This window comes from Cupressus sempervirens, chromosome 10, assembly GCF_028749045.1.
Source record: "Cupressus sempervirens isolate cs-2001-9-10 chromosome 10, ASM2874904v1, whole genome shotgun sequence".
Taxonomy (NCBI): Eukaryota; Viridiplantae; Streptophyta; class Pinopsida; order Cupressales; family Cupressaceae; genus Cupressus; species Cupressus sempervirens.
Window position 1 is genome coordinate 254,061,511 of NC_143127.1, and position 17,402 is coordinate 254,078,912.

General features: G+C 35.4%; 1 protein-coding gene across 7 annotated transcripts in view; it reads left to right on the top strand.

Annotated features, from left to right (window-relative positions):
* LOC149533587 (uncharacterized) overlaps window positions 1-17,402 on the top strand; it is a 189,469-nt gene that overhangs the window by 85,281 nt on the left and 86,786 nt on the right. For 6 of the 7 annotated variants that reach the window (XR_016356672.1, XR_016356673.1, XR_016356674.1 and 3 more), the window contains exon 5: window positions 5,490-5,573. Coding sequence is in view for 3 of the 7 variants with exons in the window: in XM_089803068.1 (XP_089659194.1) it covers window positions 5,490-5,573 (84 nt within the window). In the remaining 4 variants the exon portion in view is untranslated. Of the gene's footprint in view, window positions 1-5,489; window positions 5,574-7,427; window positions 7,510-17,402 lie in introns of all 7 variants that reach the window. The other variant, XM_089803070.1, reaches the window with a different exon arrangement.

Below are 17,402 nucleotides of genomic sequence, written 5' to 3' on the forward strand. Positions count from 1 at the left end.
AGAAGAGCGACCATTAGAAATAGAAGTAAATCTACGGAAGAGAGAGACAAAATTAGAGAGATATAACTCTAATAATAGATGGCTAAGTAAACATTGTTATATTTTGTAATGAAAGAGAGTTCTTGACTATGTATGGTTGCTTCTTGGAAATTACTAACGGCTGGTAGGTTTAACAAGCCTGGTACATTCTTTATTTGTTATTGGTTGTAGCTAGGACATACCTATCTCTTGGTTGATTGTACTTATTTGCATATCATTGGAATGGAATATATGCTGTTTCTTTTTGGAAACTACAATTGTATCTGATATTCTATGTGCTATAAGTTATATTTTTGTTTACTCTATGTATTAAATAACTTAACTTTTTTGGAGTAAACACTGAGGCTGCTCAATGAGCACTTCTTCAATGAGACTAAAGACATAAGTAATGTAATGGAATTGTATTTTCTAGCCCACGATTGAAACTAAAAACATAAATATTGTAATAGAATTGTATTTGGTGATTGGAGCAATTTTTTTTTGCATTTTCCAGTCCCTCCTTTTAGGAGAAACATCTTGCCACAAACCTTGCTTTGTGCTTTTCAATGTGGCCATATGCTACATGTTTGAACTTACAGAGCCACCTCAAACTTACAATTGGTTTCCCTTTTGGGCTTGGGACTGTCATACATCATGATGGAGGTGCACTCCACCATGGCTTCCCCAAACTTGTTGATCTATAGCTTTTTCTCATTGTTGCTGCTAGAATTGGTTTGCCTTATAATCTAAATAGATACCCTTCCTTATCCCCCATCATTTGTGCAATATATTGGCTAGATTCCTTTGATCTATAAGAACTTGTTGATCCTTGGATTCAACTATCTGTCTCTTATCATCCACCGAAAGTGAAAACAAATTCTTCCCTAGACCAGGAGCACACAAAACAGCATCAAAATTTGTAGAAATTATTGACTGTAGTTTAAAGGGATTTGTGTCATCTACTTTCAGATACTTGACATAATCACCAAGCTCAACTTAAACTCTTTTTTTTCCCCTTTAAATTGACCAACATTCGTGGGTTGGCATATACCTAGAAGCCTCATTGGCCTGATACCAAGCAGTTCTCAAATCCAAGTTGGCAGAAAGACAAAAAGTTAAAAACCATTGAGAACTCCAAAACTTGGCATAAAACTTATTCATTTGAGTTTTTGTTGAGGCTTATTGCGTTTGTTGTTGCTTTTCTTGGTTCTTTTTTTTTGGACTGTGATGCATAATAACCAAACTTATGACAACCAAAGCACTTAAATTTTACTAAAGTTTGTTGTCCTTCGTTGTGAGAATGAAGTAAGAATTCATCGTCACCCCTGATGTCTGACTTGATTCTTGTCATGACCCTAGGTTACAAACTGTTAACCTTACTTCAAATCCTTATTGTTGTTTTTACAAACTCGGTAAAATTTCTTGTAAAAAAGGTACCTGAAATTTAAGTTCTTTTGTTAAACTCTAGTTCACACTTCTAGTTGCTGCATCAAACCCTAACACTTATCTGAACCCCTAGCTGGTAAAAAACGCTTGCTGGTTTGCTGTGTATCCTAGCTGTTGGTTGAAAGCCCTAGTTGCTGCTTTGTATTTCTTACAAACCCTAATTTTGATTTGTGAAAATCCTTCTGCAGTGATTTTGTAAGCCCTAGGTTGTAGGATTAATCTTCTGTTAAACTCTAGCTCACACTTCTAGTTGCTGCTTCAAACTATCAATTATCTAAAAAACTGGAAGGCCAGAAACACTTATTGGTTTGTTAGGTGTTGTAGCGTTTGGTTGGAAAGCGTAGGTGCTGGTTTGTATTTCAAACCAACCTTGGTTTTGGTATGCAAAAATCAGTGTAACAGGGGGATGTGCACCCAACCCTATAGCCCCCTGAAGCGGTTGCTAGTACATCCCCGAGAAGAGTATGTGGTGCATCTGAGTACCCACACTGCTGCTGCGCTCGCCCCCATCCCCATATGGTACTCAGGTACTTGGGTATGGGGGGACAGTACTTGGGTACTTGGGTGCAGGGTGTAGGGTGCGAGGGGATGCAACTTTGTAGTTTGTACTCACTTGGAGTTTGATATTGATCATGATTCATTATATCATGCCACAATACTCTCATTATTCAGTTGTTACTTGTAATCATGATCATCTTTAAACTTCATTATATATAATATCCGAGTTACCAAATTCTCTCTAGCAACCCTCAAAGTATGGCTTGATTCTGCACAAAATCTGGTCGTTGTCAAATTCTCCCCAAATTCTCTTGCAGAACTACAAATTTGTTGCAAATTCTGTCAGAGGAACCCAGACAGAATTTGCAGCTAATTTTGAAGAATTTACTGCCCAGGAGTCAAACCTGGGCTGAATTTGGTCTCAAAACATTTTTTTTAGAATTTTTAAAAGTGTTCTTTTTGCCTAATTTGGTCTATTCAATCCTTTCAACCCTAAAATGACCACTTAAAAGACCAAAAGGATGGTTTATATGCCATTTATGCATTTGTGAATGAAAATGAAAACATGCTTATAGAGGAAATCCAAATTGACAATAGGTGACATCCAAATTGGATTATAAAAGAATGTCTTTATAATAGATATGATATCTTTGAATTCAGGGCTTAAAATTTAAATCTCAACTTTTGATCTAGTTTGGTTAGAAATCCTCTGACCAATACAAAATAAAAATTCAGATAATTGCACTTATCTTTTGACAATTCCTTTCATTCTCAAACTGTCCCCTTGATATGGGAATATGTTCCATGCATGTGACCAAGCAATTGTATCATGTTGTACGTATGGCTAAATGATGCAGTCATGCAGATAATATCCTATTGAACTGAAACACAGATATGGTGGTGTATTTTGCTATGCTGCTTTACTATTAGCATAGTATGTATGGACTTATTTGTTGTTGCATATATATACATAAACATACATATTTGAAAAAAAAAAAGTTTTTGTATGGATGAACCCAAAACAAATCCAAACTCACCCCAAAAAAATTTGGTCGAGTTTCGAACTTGAATTTTAAACCCACATCTGTACTAGAATCCGAACTGGCAACTTAGCATAATATTTATTGTTTACTGCATTTTTTATTACTATGAGTATGTTACTATGTTACTATGTTGAATCTTAAATGGTTTTTGTTTGTTTTGCAATTTTGAATTTTCAGTTTGCTATGTACAAACTTCAGTTATATTGTATTTGATGTGTTATACTGAAACATCTTTTGACTAACGAGGAGCTAACCTCAACGCCCATCCAGGGGGTGCAAAGGCACCACCCACAGTGGGGGATGGGCTAACAACAACCGGAAGGAAGGCAGGACCCCGTCCATAGCAATTAACGTGGACCCCGGGCCAGCATTACTTTCCCTCCAGCCTTCACTTCCTCCTGGCCACACTTTAAGTTATATATGTATAGTATGCATCCCCCATTCCCTTCCTCCCCCTGTATCTCCGCTGCCGTCCCGAATTGAGTCCGTTGTTTTTTCAGCACCCGAAACTCGTCTGGACATCCCCCCATCCTGCCGCACCCCCATACTAGTGTTTCACTGGCAAAAATCCGTCTGCAATGATTTGATAAGCCTAGGATAGGTTTAATCTTCATAAAAATAGCTTAAAATTTTTCAAACCTTGGTTGCAGGTTTATTAGCCCTAGCTGTGCTGCTAAACCAATTGCAAGTCCTTGTTGGTCTCAGAAAATAACTAGCTGCCTCTCTTGCAAAAACTCACTGATAGGACAGATAGTAAGTCCACCACCACTATTTATATGCATAAAATAGCAATCATGACTTTGAAACTGATGGCTTAGATTTTTCTAATTGAACCAAATTATGTATTTTTTTCTTTCAACCACTAGCAGTGTTTACAAAATAAAATCTTGCATGATTTCTTGAAGGAAAGCCTGCATAAACTTTTGAGAAGGCTCACACGATTTAGCTTAAAACAGATTGTGAGATTTCAAATTTTCATGCAAATCAAGTCAGAATTTGTCTATACCATGACATTGCAACTTTTCTTTACAAAAATGTGATTTCTCCATCTGACTAGCTGCGTGATTTCACAATAAAATCCTATGCAAATTTTCTCATGAAATTCGTCCTTCTCTAGCTGTTTGAATTTTCCCTCAAGGATTTTATGCTTTAATTCTTGTGCGATTTTCAAATAGAAACCTTCACAAAACTCCTTTTCTGGGTTCTGTGATTTTATTCAGCCTCTGTGGTTCTGATACCATGAAGAAATTTTTAAGTACTTGGTGATTATGCCCTAGTGCTAGTTAACATTGCATAAATCACACAAATTTGAAAAACTTCATATGTGAAACTTCACACGGGTATTACACCTTGAAATCTGTTTTTTATTTCTTTGAATTACAAGGAAATCTTAGTCATTGATTCCTTCAAAAGACAATCTGAACGAATTAGTTACAATCTTCTATCTTGCTTCTATCTTTATACTCATTTAGCTTAATATCTAATCTTCCAGAAATCAGCTTTAATTAAAAAAGCATCCCTATCACTTATAAGGATGATATGGAAGATAAGTTTAAATCAGTAATGTATTTGTATGCTTTATTACACTTACATAGTTAATTAAATGACTCTCACTCACTAACATGAAATGCAAAATAGACTAACTTGAACCACTTTGCTGAGTCATTAAATCTTTATAGGACTTCCTATCTGAACTTAAAACTCCACTTTATATCCTCTATAAAGTCCACTTTGCGATTGCATAAGCCCTGCAATAAGAAACGAAAGCTATGAGACGACATAAAACTGCTTATGTTTGAAAGATCCAAGGAGACACATTGTCTAGCAATATGTGATTAATATATTCAATTTCAGAAAAATGATTACCTCTAGTAGGAAACTTTATAACTAGGAACATTAAATAATAGGAAGGAGAGCATGCCAATGAGTTTCTTGTCTTATGTGGTAGGAACCTCCAGACTAAACTATTAAATTATGAGAAGAACAAATTGTTTAAGATTCATTATCACAAATTTTATCATTATATGTCATCTCATAAGAAAATCAGATGTACTGAGCTTTTTGTGGGTTCTTCAAACTAAATAAGGATCATGCAGTTATTTCAAATTTATTACCTGCGTTGTCTCTTCTACTTATATGAGAATCCAAAACATTGGCTCAGGCAAGATTTGATGACATTGAGATATAGAATGTATCTGCCAAGAGAAGGCCCCTTAAGAATTAGTCACATACCCTTCTGTCTTTTAAGATTGAATTTCTCTACTAAAACGCTGATCTTTGTTTGTTAACATCATATTCTTTTGACAAGCACAACATTTTCATTGCTCATCATGATACTTCCATCCTTTTGCTTGACAACTGCTAATTTGAGTTTGTTTGGTTTGACCTTGATAATTGAGCATTTTATTTTGTCTTTATCTTTAGGATACATATTATGTCATGATCATTTTTATGCATAATTCTCTTTGCTTTGTCTATTTGTAGGGCTTGGCATCTGCAGAACATAGAATTAAGTTATGCGAGCTTGCATGTGAAGATTCATCATATATAATGGTGGATCCATGGGAGGTTAGAATGTTTTAGCCAATTATGCTATCATTTTAATTTTTCTCAATGATTGTTCTTTAAAGAGCCAAAATAAATATAATGAACTAAAATAAACACTATTTAGTGACTCACTTGCATGTTTATTTTTTAAAAATTATTATCTCATTATGTTTATTTTGTGTAATAGCTCTCAGCTGGAATTTATGCCACAGGATTCTGCTAATATTATTCCAACTATTAGAGTCCAATGCGTGACAACAAATACCTTAACAGATAAAGAATTGGTCCGAGAAATGGTGATATCATTAGTACTATTTAAATCATTACAGAGAGATTGTCATCTTGATTTTCATTATTATTTAAAATTCAGTCTCCCCTCCTACCTGTATTACATGAGGTCAAAAGATGACTACAGTTGACAGTTGCCTTGCCCCTCATAGATGTGTCATTTATACAGTATCTCTTTTCTTTAATCTGCATTGAGTCTGGGGATAGAAATATGTGTTTCAGATATGTAGCGAGTTTCCTTTTGGTAAAGGTGAACTAGTGCATTGGCATTGAAAGGTAATGAGTTTCCTGAAAATCCTGAGCGAATAAGGACAACCTATGGGACGAGTGAACAGAATAACAAAAAGTTTAGAAGTAATGAAAATAAGTGAAAACAAAACCATAGACAAGTCTGGAAATCTACTGGAATGTGTGGATTGCTCTAGAAATGCATGTTTGCACCCAATTTCTAAAGTGAATGAATAGATTATGAGTTTAATTGTAACAGATTTCCACAATCCATAAAATTCTGTATTCGCTTCTGGGTGTGATTGTGTATGTTTTTTTTTTAACATCAACGTTTCGGATCATACTCTATGATCCATCATTCTGTTTCTTAGATCTCTTTATCATCCTGATGATGGATCATAGAGTATGATCCGAAACGTTGATGTTAAAAAAAAAACATACACAATCACACCCAGAAGCGAATACAGAAGATTATGAGTTATGTTTTACTTTTAGGTCTTTTCTCCGAGTCTGAAGTAGGGTCTCATTTGGGATGTCTCCTATGAAGGGGTTGACTAGAGGTCTTCAAGGAAAATTGAGATTTTGGAATATGCTCCTTGGAGACACAATTAGTAGATAAAACTGTATGGAGTTATTGCTGACATCAAAATGACCAGGTTGTTGATCAAGACTGATCTGATCGAGTTGATTCTAATTAACTCCTTGTCCTGCTTCACTGAGTAAAGTTGGTTGTTGTTTGATTGTACGTTATTGTGTTTAACAAGTATTGATTTTGTGTCGACTGCTCTACTTATGTACACTTAACCAATTTGACTGTTGTGCCTAATATTCTGTTTTGGACTAAGAAATTTGAAACGTATGGGTACTCTTTGATCAATTTTGACATCTTAACCGTAGGTATAATGAACATTCATTTTTATGCAACAAAAAATGGTGAATTGGACTCTCATGAGTTGCTCAGAGCTATTCTTTAAATGCTATTGTACTTTTCAAATGAATGAACTGCTATTATTCCCTGCTGTGTGATGGTGTATGAATCTGGTACTTTTCCTTCTCCTGAGATGAGGCTCAAGTTGATATGCATTTCCAATATTTTTCTTATCTAGGCATGGCACCCAACTTTCATACTTTACTATGTCTCAAGGTGGGTCGAGGTGTGCTTATATATATATCTTTCTCTAGATGGACTTTCTTGTTTGAGTTGTACTCTGAGATGGTTAGCACGGGTTCTGATTTTTGCCCCTTTCTTCATCTCAAGATAGTGCCTAGGTATGGTTATACATTTCGTGTTCTTTGTGGAATTTCTATTTTAGGTTGATCCCTCTTGTTTGAGGTAACATGTTCATTTTATGCCTTCAGGGGTTGAGATCAAGTGGTCAACTCATTGTGGAGTCCCAGTCTAAATTTTTTAAAGTGACATTCAAGGTGTTCTTTTTAAATGGTACCTCCTGGCCTTCCACAGTTTGACATCTAGCTGTAATTACTAATTTTTAAAGCTAGTACATAATCGTTAATGATCTAAGGATCCAATGATAGTATCAATTGGCTTAGATGCTCCTTTGAGTTATATTTATAAACTATCTGAAATATTAAAAGAATATGTTCATTTCATGGCAGATGGAGAATGATTTAGTTGAATCTCAATTACTGACTGCTAAGCAAGGTGAATGACACATTGAAACTCTCTGTAGGTGTCATTAGCGATAGTTTTTCTTGGGCTTGACTTTATCAGATTTAGCTACCTAACTTGGGTGGTTCAATTTAAAATTCCCAGACTTGGACTTGGCAAGGCTGAATCAACTCTTGGCTTGGCAAATGAGTTGCCAAAGACGACCCTTGAAATATAGAGATTTTTGAGGATTTAAAACTTGTTTCATGCACCCATTATTGAATGAAACTTTAAGACACAATAATATCATCAAATAGAAGCTAATTTGATCATGTACATAAACATACATTGATCACATAAATACAAATGTAAATTGTAGTTGAAGGAAATTGCAAGCTTAGATATATAAATTATAAATATTGTCAAATGTATGTAAAAATCATGGAATATAAAATCCATGACGTCAAACATTCCAAACATATGTGAATAAAAAACAAGTCTATTTCTCACGTTCTAGCTTAGGCTTAACCTCAGCCTTAGATCAGCCTTAGAGTAGCTTGTATCCCTCCTAGAAAGGCATCTAAGGTAGGTCTTGGATGACTAAAGAACCATAGTAGCTTATCCTACTCTATCCTCCTCTGCTATGGCTGTAGCCTCAGCCTTTCTATCCACTTGGTCATAGCACTGAAGGTCCTCAACAGTAAAGACAGGATTGGTAGACTCACTAACCCACTCGTATTTTCGATCAATGTTCTTTAGCATGATTGGGCTGGAATCATTGTCCAAAATCTTTTTGGCTCTAAGACAAAGGTTGTAATGGACAAAACTAGATCTTTCAACCTATCCATTGATAGTCAATGACTGTATTGTGCCTTTTCGAGTGAACGTGCTCAAACATGCTCTAGTTTCACTTACAACTCGAAGTACTGCATGGATGGCTCAATAAGTAGATGAAAATTTTCTGAAGGTTTGTGTTTTAGGACCAAACATTTGTCACCACCTGTCTTAAACGAGGAAAAGAAATAATATCAGTCTCATTTCCAGCTTTAAGGCTAGATTATAAAATCAAATTATGCACTTAACATATAGTTCAAATTTCTACATGGCTACAATCTCGTGCGAGTAGTTTTGCACATTTGGCTCTTGAAAATTGCCCCTGTTGCATTATCCAATGCTTCCATCTTTTGTAGTGTAGATGTGGTATCAGTAGACATCTGCTGTACCACTGAATATAGCCCACTAGAACTTGCTCATCCGCCTTGAGATCAATATAGAAATGCAATGTTGAATTGAGGTAGTAAGCGAGTGCATGGATGGGCCTGTGAATGTGGTTATTCCATCTCTTATCAGTTATCTCTCAAATGGGACAATACTTATGCTCAACTACTCCCTATATAAATCTAATGGCCTCCTTGACCCTATTCATGCCCTCATATATGTAGCCCATAGAGGGCTTCTCTCCACCAACTCCTCATAAGGGAACTACTTATGTGGAAACTTGCAACCAAAAAAATCACCGTTTCCACATAACCCATAATAGATCTGAAACAAATAAACACTTAAAATCCACATGTAAGAAAATAAACATACCCAAAAAAATGTGACACAAGATATTTTTTGGGAGATCCTCATTGAGGGAAAAAATTCAGCCTTCAAAAGCATCCATCACCATGTATCATTCAACAAAAACACCATTGCAATACAACCATGGAAGCCATCAAAGCTATAGCCATAGCCACAACCAAGTTATCCATGTGAACAAGCATGAATCCACACATCTCATGTTATGCTTCCAACCTTCACAAATGCTACCTTGGCTAACCTGTTTCTCGCTTGTCTTACCTCAACAACTACCCTTTTGGTTGCTTTTATAGTAGCAAGCTCCCACAAAACCATTAAGTGATATTACATAAACCATGTGCTACCAAACTCCCATGGACCAACATTTAATATTGGGCATTTAACATATTTTTCTCCAATATTAAATAATTACATCAAATATTATCACGATGTTATTGAGAATCTCTACATGTTGCTCGTCCATGTAAGTACTCTTAGGTGCAACATTATATAGTAAATAATATAAAAATAAATATTATTATGCAATGTGTGCAGCACACATAATCTCAACAATCTCCCACTTGTTGTATATATTGCATAGGGTCAATTCGTAGTCACATAAATAAACAAGGGAACAATCCCTCGTAGCACATATATCATCATGGATCAAAGTACACTATGTGCTCCATCTATGTACCTGTAACAAAAGGTATCTAGTATCTCAAACACGAATGATCCCACCTCCTATTATGCCAACGCCTCCGGACATACGTATAAGCTATCCAAAGAGAAAGCCACCCAACCTACCACATGAGAATCATAAAATCCTGTACCAACCGAAATGCCAAGTTCAAACACCCGATCCAAAGGTAATCACATGTATCTATAGTTGTCACAATCCTTAGCTGAAATAACACCCACAACAAGTGACAACCCATCCAACTATCCATACCTCCAAAGGTATACCAAGTGAATTTCACATCATCAACATATCCAAACTTGGAACCGGCAATCTTAAGCATCAATAGCAATACCTTCTACATATACACCAAGAAGCTCCCATTGCAAAAGATAATGTCAAATTTGTAACCAATCCACTCACATCTCATAGAAGTGAATCCATGTAGTATCAAGGACATCCACAACACATAAACCAATAACTTGCAAGAACAACTCTTCATAACAAATTGCCAACAAAAGAAAATAGATAAAAGAATAGCCATGTCATCTCTCACATTACATTCATAAACACAAACCAGTGATCATAGGCTCTAACTAATCTCTAATCCAATGTAAGTGAAACTGAACATCCAGGAAGATAACCAAGACCAAAAAGAAACCATGCAAATCATGTCCTACACACATTTCTAGATGCAAATTGTGCCAAGTAAGATTTCCTCCATAAACCCCAACCAAGAAGCCACAACAAGACTCAAACCATACCATATAACTAATCATGGATATAAGCATCTCACAAGAAGATCAAACTCATAAAGCATTCTTGAACCAAGGAATAACCATTCCTAATCCAAGGAATTAGCCCAATAAAATCATCTCCCAAACTTAGCCAGCATAACAAAAACATGTGCATAAGGAGATAACTAATGCTAAACCATCTCTCAAATGAACCCTCTAGAACTAACTCACGTACTATAGCTCGATCCATTTCAAAAACAAGGATAAACATAATACACCTAAGAGAAAAGATGGGCTATACCTCTCAAGTAGAAAAATTGCCGAGTAGACCAAGAGTGAGGAATGAGAATGGTCATCATGATATCCAAGTCTCCAACCAAGACTAATCTAAGAATGATCTCCTCTCAAGTCCATATCAAGTGAATGCCCCTCAGACTTTCTACTGAAACTATCAACCGTCCCAACAAATATATCTCTGATCATAAGAGAAATCAACATCACCACCATCTCCAAGTATCCATGAGCACTTGTAATCTATCAATCCATGCCAACTCTAAATGCAACATAGCAATATCATGATGTATCCAACAAATGATCAATGTACTCAATACTAAGAAATTAAACCAAGATCAATGTCAAAGTTTCAACCATGGCCTTAGGAACATAAATATGACAACATGATCTAAAACCATCTCAACAAAACAGATTCCATGCTCCATATGAACTTACCATAATATATTAAAACTCTAAATGCGTATTAAGAGTATACCATGACATAATAATGAAACCATCCTAATACCAAGGATATCATGCCAAATGAAAGCACAAACCACATCTCCACCAAGAACTCCATAAGTCCTAAGATGCAACCATCTCCACACACCATGAAGATAACTGCCACCAACAACTGCACCACGCAAATGTTAAAGACGCTTCTGCAACAATGAGATGTAAGACATCCTCCAACATCTGCGAACACTCAATAAATATATTAATGCCAATAACTCCCACCTCAACCATTGTGCCAAGTCACCTATGGCATCATAAAATCCATCTCTTACATGAAGATCCTTCAGGTCTACACACATACAACAAAAGTGTATACCTAGTAAAACCAAGATCTCAAAACCAAGAAGATACAAACCAAACCAGGAACAATCCTGCACTGCTACATCATCACTGCCACAAGCTCCCATTGAACCATGTATCCAAGCTATCCATGACATCATTATGAAAAAAACCCATCCTTTGACCATAAGAAACAAGCAAGAGATCAAACCATCAAAGAACTCAAAGTTCACATCTTGAGCTCCTCAAAGAAACCAAATAATCATGATCCTCAACTAAGAAGGTATATCACCATTACCAATCAGGAATCCAAACTAATGAACATCAATCAAGTACCTATATATTGAATCATGTCATGCCAAAATCCATGGCACCATGAGCACATCTATGAATCGAGATCTAAGTCTCAAAGTGTCCAACATGTCAGCATAAAATAGTCAACCATAATCCTCCACCATGATTGTACCTAGAAACAAAATCTCATCCCCTCTACATTAAGACAAATTAACAAATCATGTGATTAAGGGCATAGATAAACCAAATTGAAGTTGCCAATTTGAATATGCATCAATAATGAAAGAACAATGGGCAACAACAACCACAGTTAAGCCATAAATGCAACCTGTAAGTGTAGACCGCCTACAACACTGCACAACTTGTAGACCCAAAAAGTTATCATACATATCCAAATCAAACACCGATAACCATATCACATGAGACCAATCTGACATATAAGTTGAGTATACAATGACATCAAATCTCAAATCTCCAAATATATGCTATATCATAAACTCGCAATGTCACCATAGTTAATATAAATCATAAACCATTCAAATTAATATATAGCTTAACAAACCATGCCAAACTTGCAACAAATTTGAACTAATGTATAGAGATCTCTAAGAGCTTTTCATTGACTATTTGAAGTCCAAAATCCGACTCTGTATACCCAAGTTAGGTCCAAAACTGAGCTAAAAATAAATAACATCTGATTTTCGGGCTCATAAAATATGACAAAATGTCAAAATCACAAAATCAAACATGTATCAAACTATAGTGCTCTGAATTAGCTTTTCAACAATTGTATTTGAAATCTGACATCCTTAGTGAAAGTTATGACTGTTTTAACAAGACAACCTTTTTGCTTGTATAAACCACTTCCAATGACTTTTTGTGGGTGATGAAAATTTTGACGAGATTAAATTGATGGCCATCATGGCCTGCAACTAAAAAAACTTTGCATTTTCTCTCAACTTGGCCAAGCTAAAACATACTATATATGAAAATGTCAATCCAGATCCAATGGCGAGGTTTGTTTTTACCAAGAGATCTTATTTGCAAGCTCCCCCCTTAAACCTTCATTTTAATAAAACATCTGAAAAACCCTTTTGACTAACAATTTCACATGCCCAAAATCTAACAATAATTGATCATAATAACAAATCCAAAATCCTCAGATCTGCAATAAACAACCTGCGAAACCCATATATCTTGTCCTTCTTTTATCTTTTCATGTATTCTCATGGATTCAATCGAGGGTTACAACAACAAAATCATAGCTTTGATACCACTTGTAAGGAAACTTGCAACAAAAAAATCACAATTTCCACATAACCTATAATAGATTTGAAATAGATAAACACTTAAAATCCACATGCAAGAGAATAGACAACATACACACAACAGTGTGACACAAGATATACCTTGGGAAATTCTCGTTGAGGGAAAAAGATCTAGCCTCCAAAAGCATCCATTACCATGTATTATTCAACAAAAATACCATTGTAATACAACCATAGAAGCCATCAAATCCATAGCCACAACCCATGCCATGCTTCCAACTTTTACAAATGCTACCTTGGCTAACCTATCTCTTGCATGTCTTATCTCAACAACTACCCTTGTGGTTACTTTTATAGTCGCAAGCTTTGATAAAATCAGTAAGTGATATTACATAAACCATGTGCTACCAAACCCTTATTGACCCACATTTAATATCGGACACTTAATTTATTTTTTCCGAATATTAAATAATTACTTCAAATATTATCACAACGTTACAATACAACTCATTAAGGATATTCCATGGGAATCTCTACACATTGCTTGTCCATGTAGGTACTCTTAGGTGCAACATTACATTACATTACACTGTTGGGGGTTTTGCAAATATTGTTAAATAGAAACAATCAAGTCACAATTGTGTTGCAAAATCACAAAGTTGCAAACAATACAAAAATATCCATATAAATTAAAAGAAAATGTTAAATATCAAGTTGTAATAAATTTAGTTGCACGATCTCTGCACAAGTGGTCCAAAATCCTGGCTTATAAAAAATGTAACCTACCACATCCATCCCTACAGTGGTTGTGGCATAATATGAGGATGTCCACTCACCAACAAACATGCACATCAAAGATGCCTTTGATTGTATCATGGATTCTAATGTGATAAACTTTGAGGCGAACCTTGTGATATTGGGACGAGCTGACTCCTTCTGCCCCATGTACTACCTCATTATGCTAAGGACTAATGCATGATTGCAGATGTTTTTGGCCCTATCAATGCATTCTTTCACCCATTCAATCTAACCAATATCCTCCAATATGAGGTCAAGGCAAAGGCAATGGGCTGCATGGAGACCAAAATTTCTCTAGATGCTTCTTCATCAAAATTTTACCTGTAGTAACAAACTTTTTGCATTGTTTGTCACCACTTGCACCATATTTTCCTCCCCCACCTCATGTATGACTTTCTCAATAGCCTCACATAAGTATGTGACATTTTTCACATGTGAGAAAGCATCAATGGATTTCAAAAACATGGTAGATCCTGAAAATAAGGTGAAATTATGATCATTTATCAATCATTAAATCATAAATTACAAAATTCAAATAGTAATGACTAAATCAAAATTTAAATTATTCAGTACATTTAGGAAAAGTTAGTAGTGTCCTATTCTTCCTATCTGTTCAACCATTTGTGAGCATGGTGGAATCCTTTTTGCTCCAAGACACTTACTGATCCTCTAACTCAACTTTAATATTCTCAACTATTTCTAAACAGAGGGTAACATTAAGCTCAAGTAGAGTTCAAACTATAAATTTTAAAGTTTAAATTTAAAACAATCAAATAAAAATTAATCACCTGGTTGTAATAAATACAATGTTGCGAAAGTACAAAAACTTGCAAATTGATTTTCTTGCAGCATTGTAGACCTCCTTGTTCCAAGCAATGCTCTCAAGCGAGGGTTGTGCAGCAATGTGTGGCACAAAATAATTGTCCAACCTAGATTTCTGAACTCTAAGAGCAAAGCTAGTAGTGGCACTATAAGGAACAAAAGTAGGAGCACTTGCACTGACAAAAGTACTAGGATGAAAGCAAGACACAGAGGAACTCTCTCAAACAGACCCTATGAATGTGGATTAATAGGGACCGGTACGAGCTATCTGATATCCCAACATAATGACATAAATGAGTTTGACAGGAATAGACATACCTTGTTTCTTGTATATAATTTGCATTTGCATATAGTAAAGAAATAAATTTGTAATAATAGATGGATCTTGGCAATCATCAAGAGATCCATCCAATATGTAGACAACATGGCTATAGTATTATCTACAATTGACAAAAGATGATTTCGTGCACCACCCTAGCTCATGGTCTATATGTGTGTTGAAGATTGTGGCCGTGACAAAGATCTTTATCTTTGATTTTCTATATATTGAAATTGAAATAACACCTCTGTGTTATGTTTACAATTGGAGAAGATATTTATGATAATATTTGAGACTATATTATATGAAGAGACGTGTCATATGGAGAGTCATCCATTTGAAAACATGAAGAGTCTTGTATTTGGAAATTGAAGAGACCTTCAGGTGTAATATGAAGAGTTTGTCATTTCATTTATATATGTGATTGCTTAGTATAACGATATAGGATATCAAATGGAAAGCATTGTACTTGAACATTTTATTATCAATAAAAGAGAGATTTTTCTAGCGTGGTTGGGTTTTTACCTTCAATTGGAAGGGTTTTCCCAAGATAATCTTTTGTGTCTTTTGTACCTATTTTCCTCTTTATTGTCGTTTATTATTATTTTCTTGGGAAAACTTCAACATGGTAACTGAACAAGGTTTGATATGGGCAATAACGAAGTGTTATGTTTTGCAGCATGACTTCAGCTTTAAAACTAACAAGTCAGAGGGTAGTAACCATACCCCGAGATGTTGTTCACAACATCGCATTTGATTTCAAGAAGCCCAGGGCCACCTGCTCCTCAGGTTGAAGCATAAAACTTTTGGTCTTTGTGGTTCTGCCTCACCATCTCCTCTTGCCACTCTCTTTGGTCACCAAGGCTTGTCTGATAGCTTGCCTAGGCACATCTCAAGTTAAGATGTTTTCTTGCATACTACTCTTATAATTGACGCCTAATCTGTTTGGCATGAAGGTGGTCCACAAGAGAACGAGTGGTCACAGTTTCAAGTCTTCAGCTAGCACAATGCCTCTGTTAATTCAATTTCTTGGCCATCTCGTGAACTCAAACTTTGGCTTTCTTGATGTTCTTCTAATGGGAAAGGATGAAGAAAATAAATCATCACAAGAATACTATCAATATGCATCGATGTAATAACCCTCCTCTAATCTGCCCTCAAAAATGTTGATGAAAGCTCAAGGAATTTCATCAAACAATTCACATGCAAGGGACATATGACTGATATAGTATTTCAGCTAGCTTCAAATGACTTTTTCTTCAATTTGCATCAATAAGAATCTTGTGCTAGAAGACTACAATGGAGTACACAATGACCTAACACGAGTGTGCTACTAATTTTGACAATATTCAATGCATATATATGATCTAAGCATGAGAAATGAACACCTACAGCCAACTGGCATTTTTACAAACAGTTGGTATGCAAACTAACTAGTTGATAAATAATGATATTAAATTGCTTAAATGACACCAGCAACTATTATCTTCTTAATTGCAATGAAAATTACAATGCTCATGAAATATGGCCAAGACTTTGGCATTTACATGGATTACAAAATGATAATGCTGGTATAATGCACACTTACAGCTGAAAGCTCATAACACCTTAAAAAACAATACTAACAAAAGAACCTGGTCGTAGATGGCTGTAATAATTTCCTTTTATGTGTCCCTTCTGCGTTGTTTTTTTCGAACTACTTTTTCGGCTTGCTTTTTTCGGTTTTGCTTTTTCGGACTGCTTTTTCGTACCCGCTTTTTCAGCTTGCTTTTTCGGTTCCGCTTTTTCCGGACTGCTTTTTGTTATCCGCTGTTTCAGCCTGCTTTTTCGGACTGTTACTATGTTGAATCTCAAGACCATATCTTTCAATGGCGTCAAGATTTCCAGCTTGAAGGGATTTCGTCCTTCAAACTATTGAGACATAATCTCCAGGAAATTTCCCAATTTTCTTTGATATTTCCAAGCATACTAAAAAGAAGCTCTTCCCTTTCTTTTATAGTGTTCTCACAAGAGCTCAATCTTTCGTTTTCTCAATGTGGGATAAAACATCACTCCCTTTATGTAACTTATGTCTCCAATGTGTTATAAAATAAAAAGGACTCTTTTAATTTAAATATTTCCCACAAACTATAGTCTATGCATTAATAAAGTTAAATATTTAAATTTAACTTTATAAAATA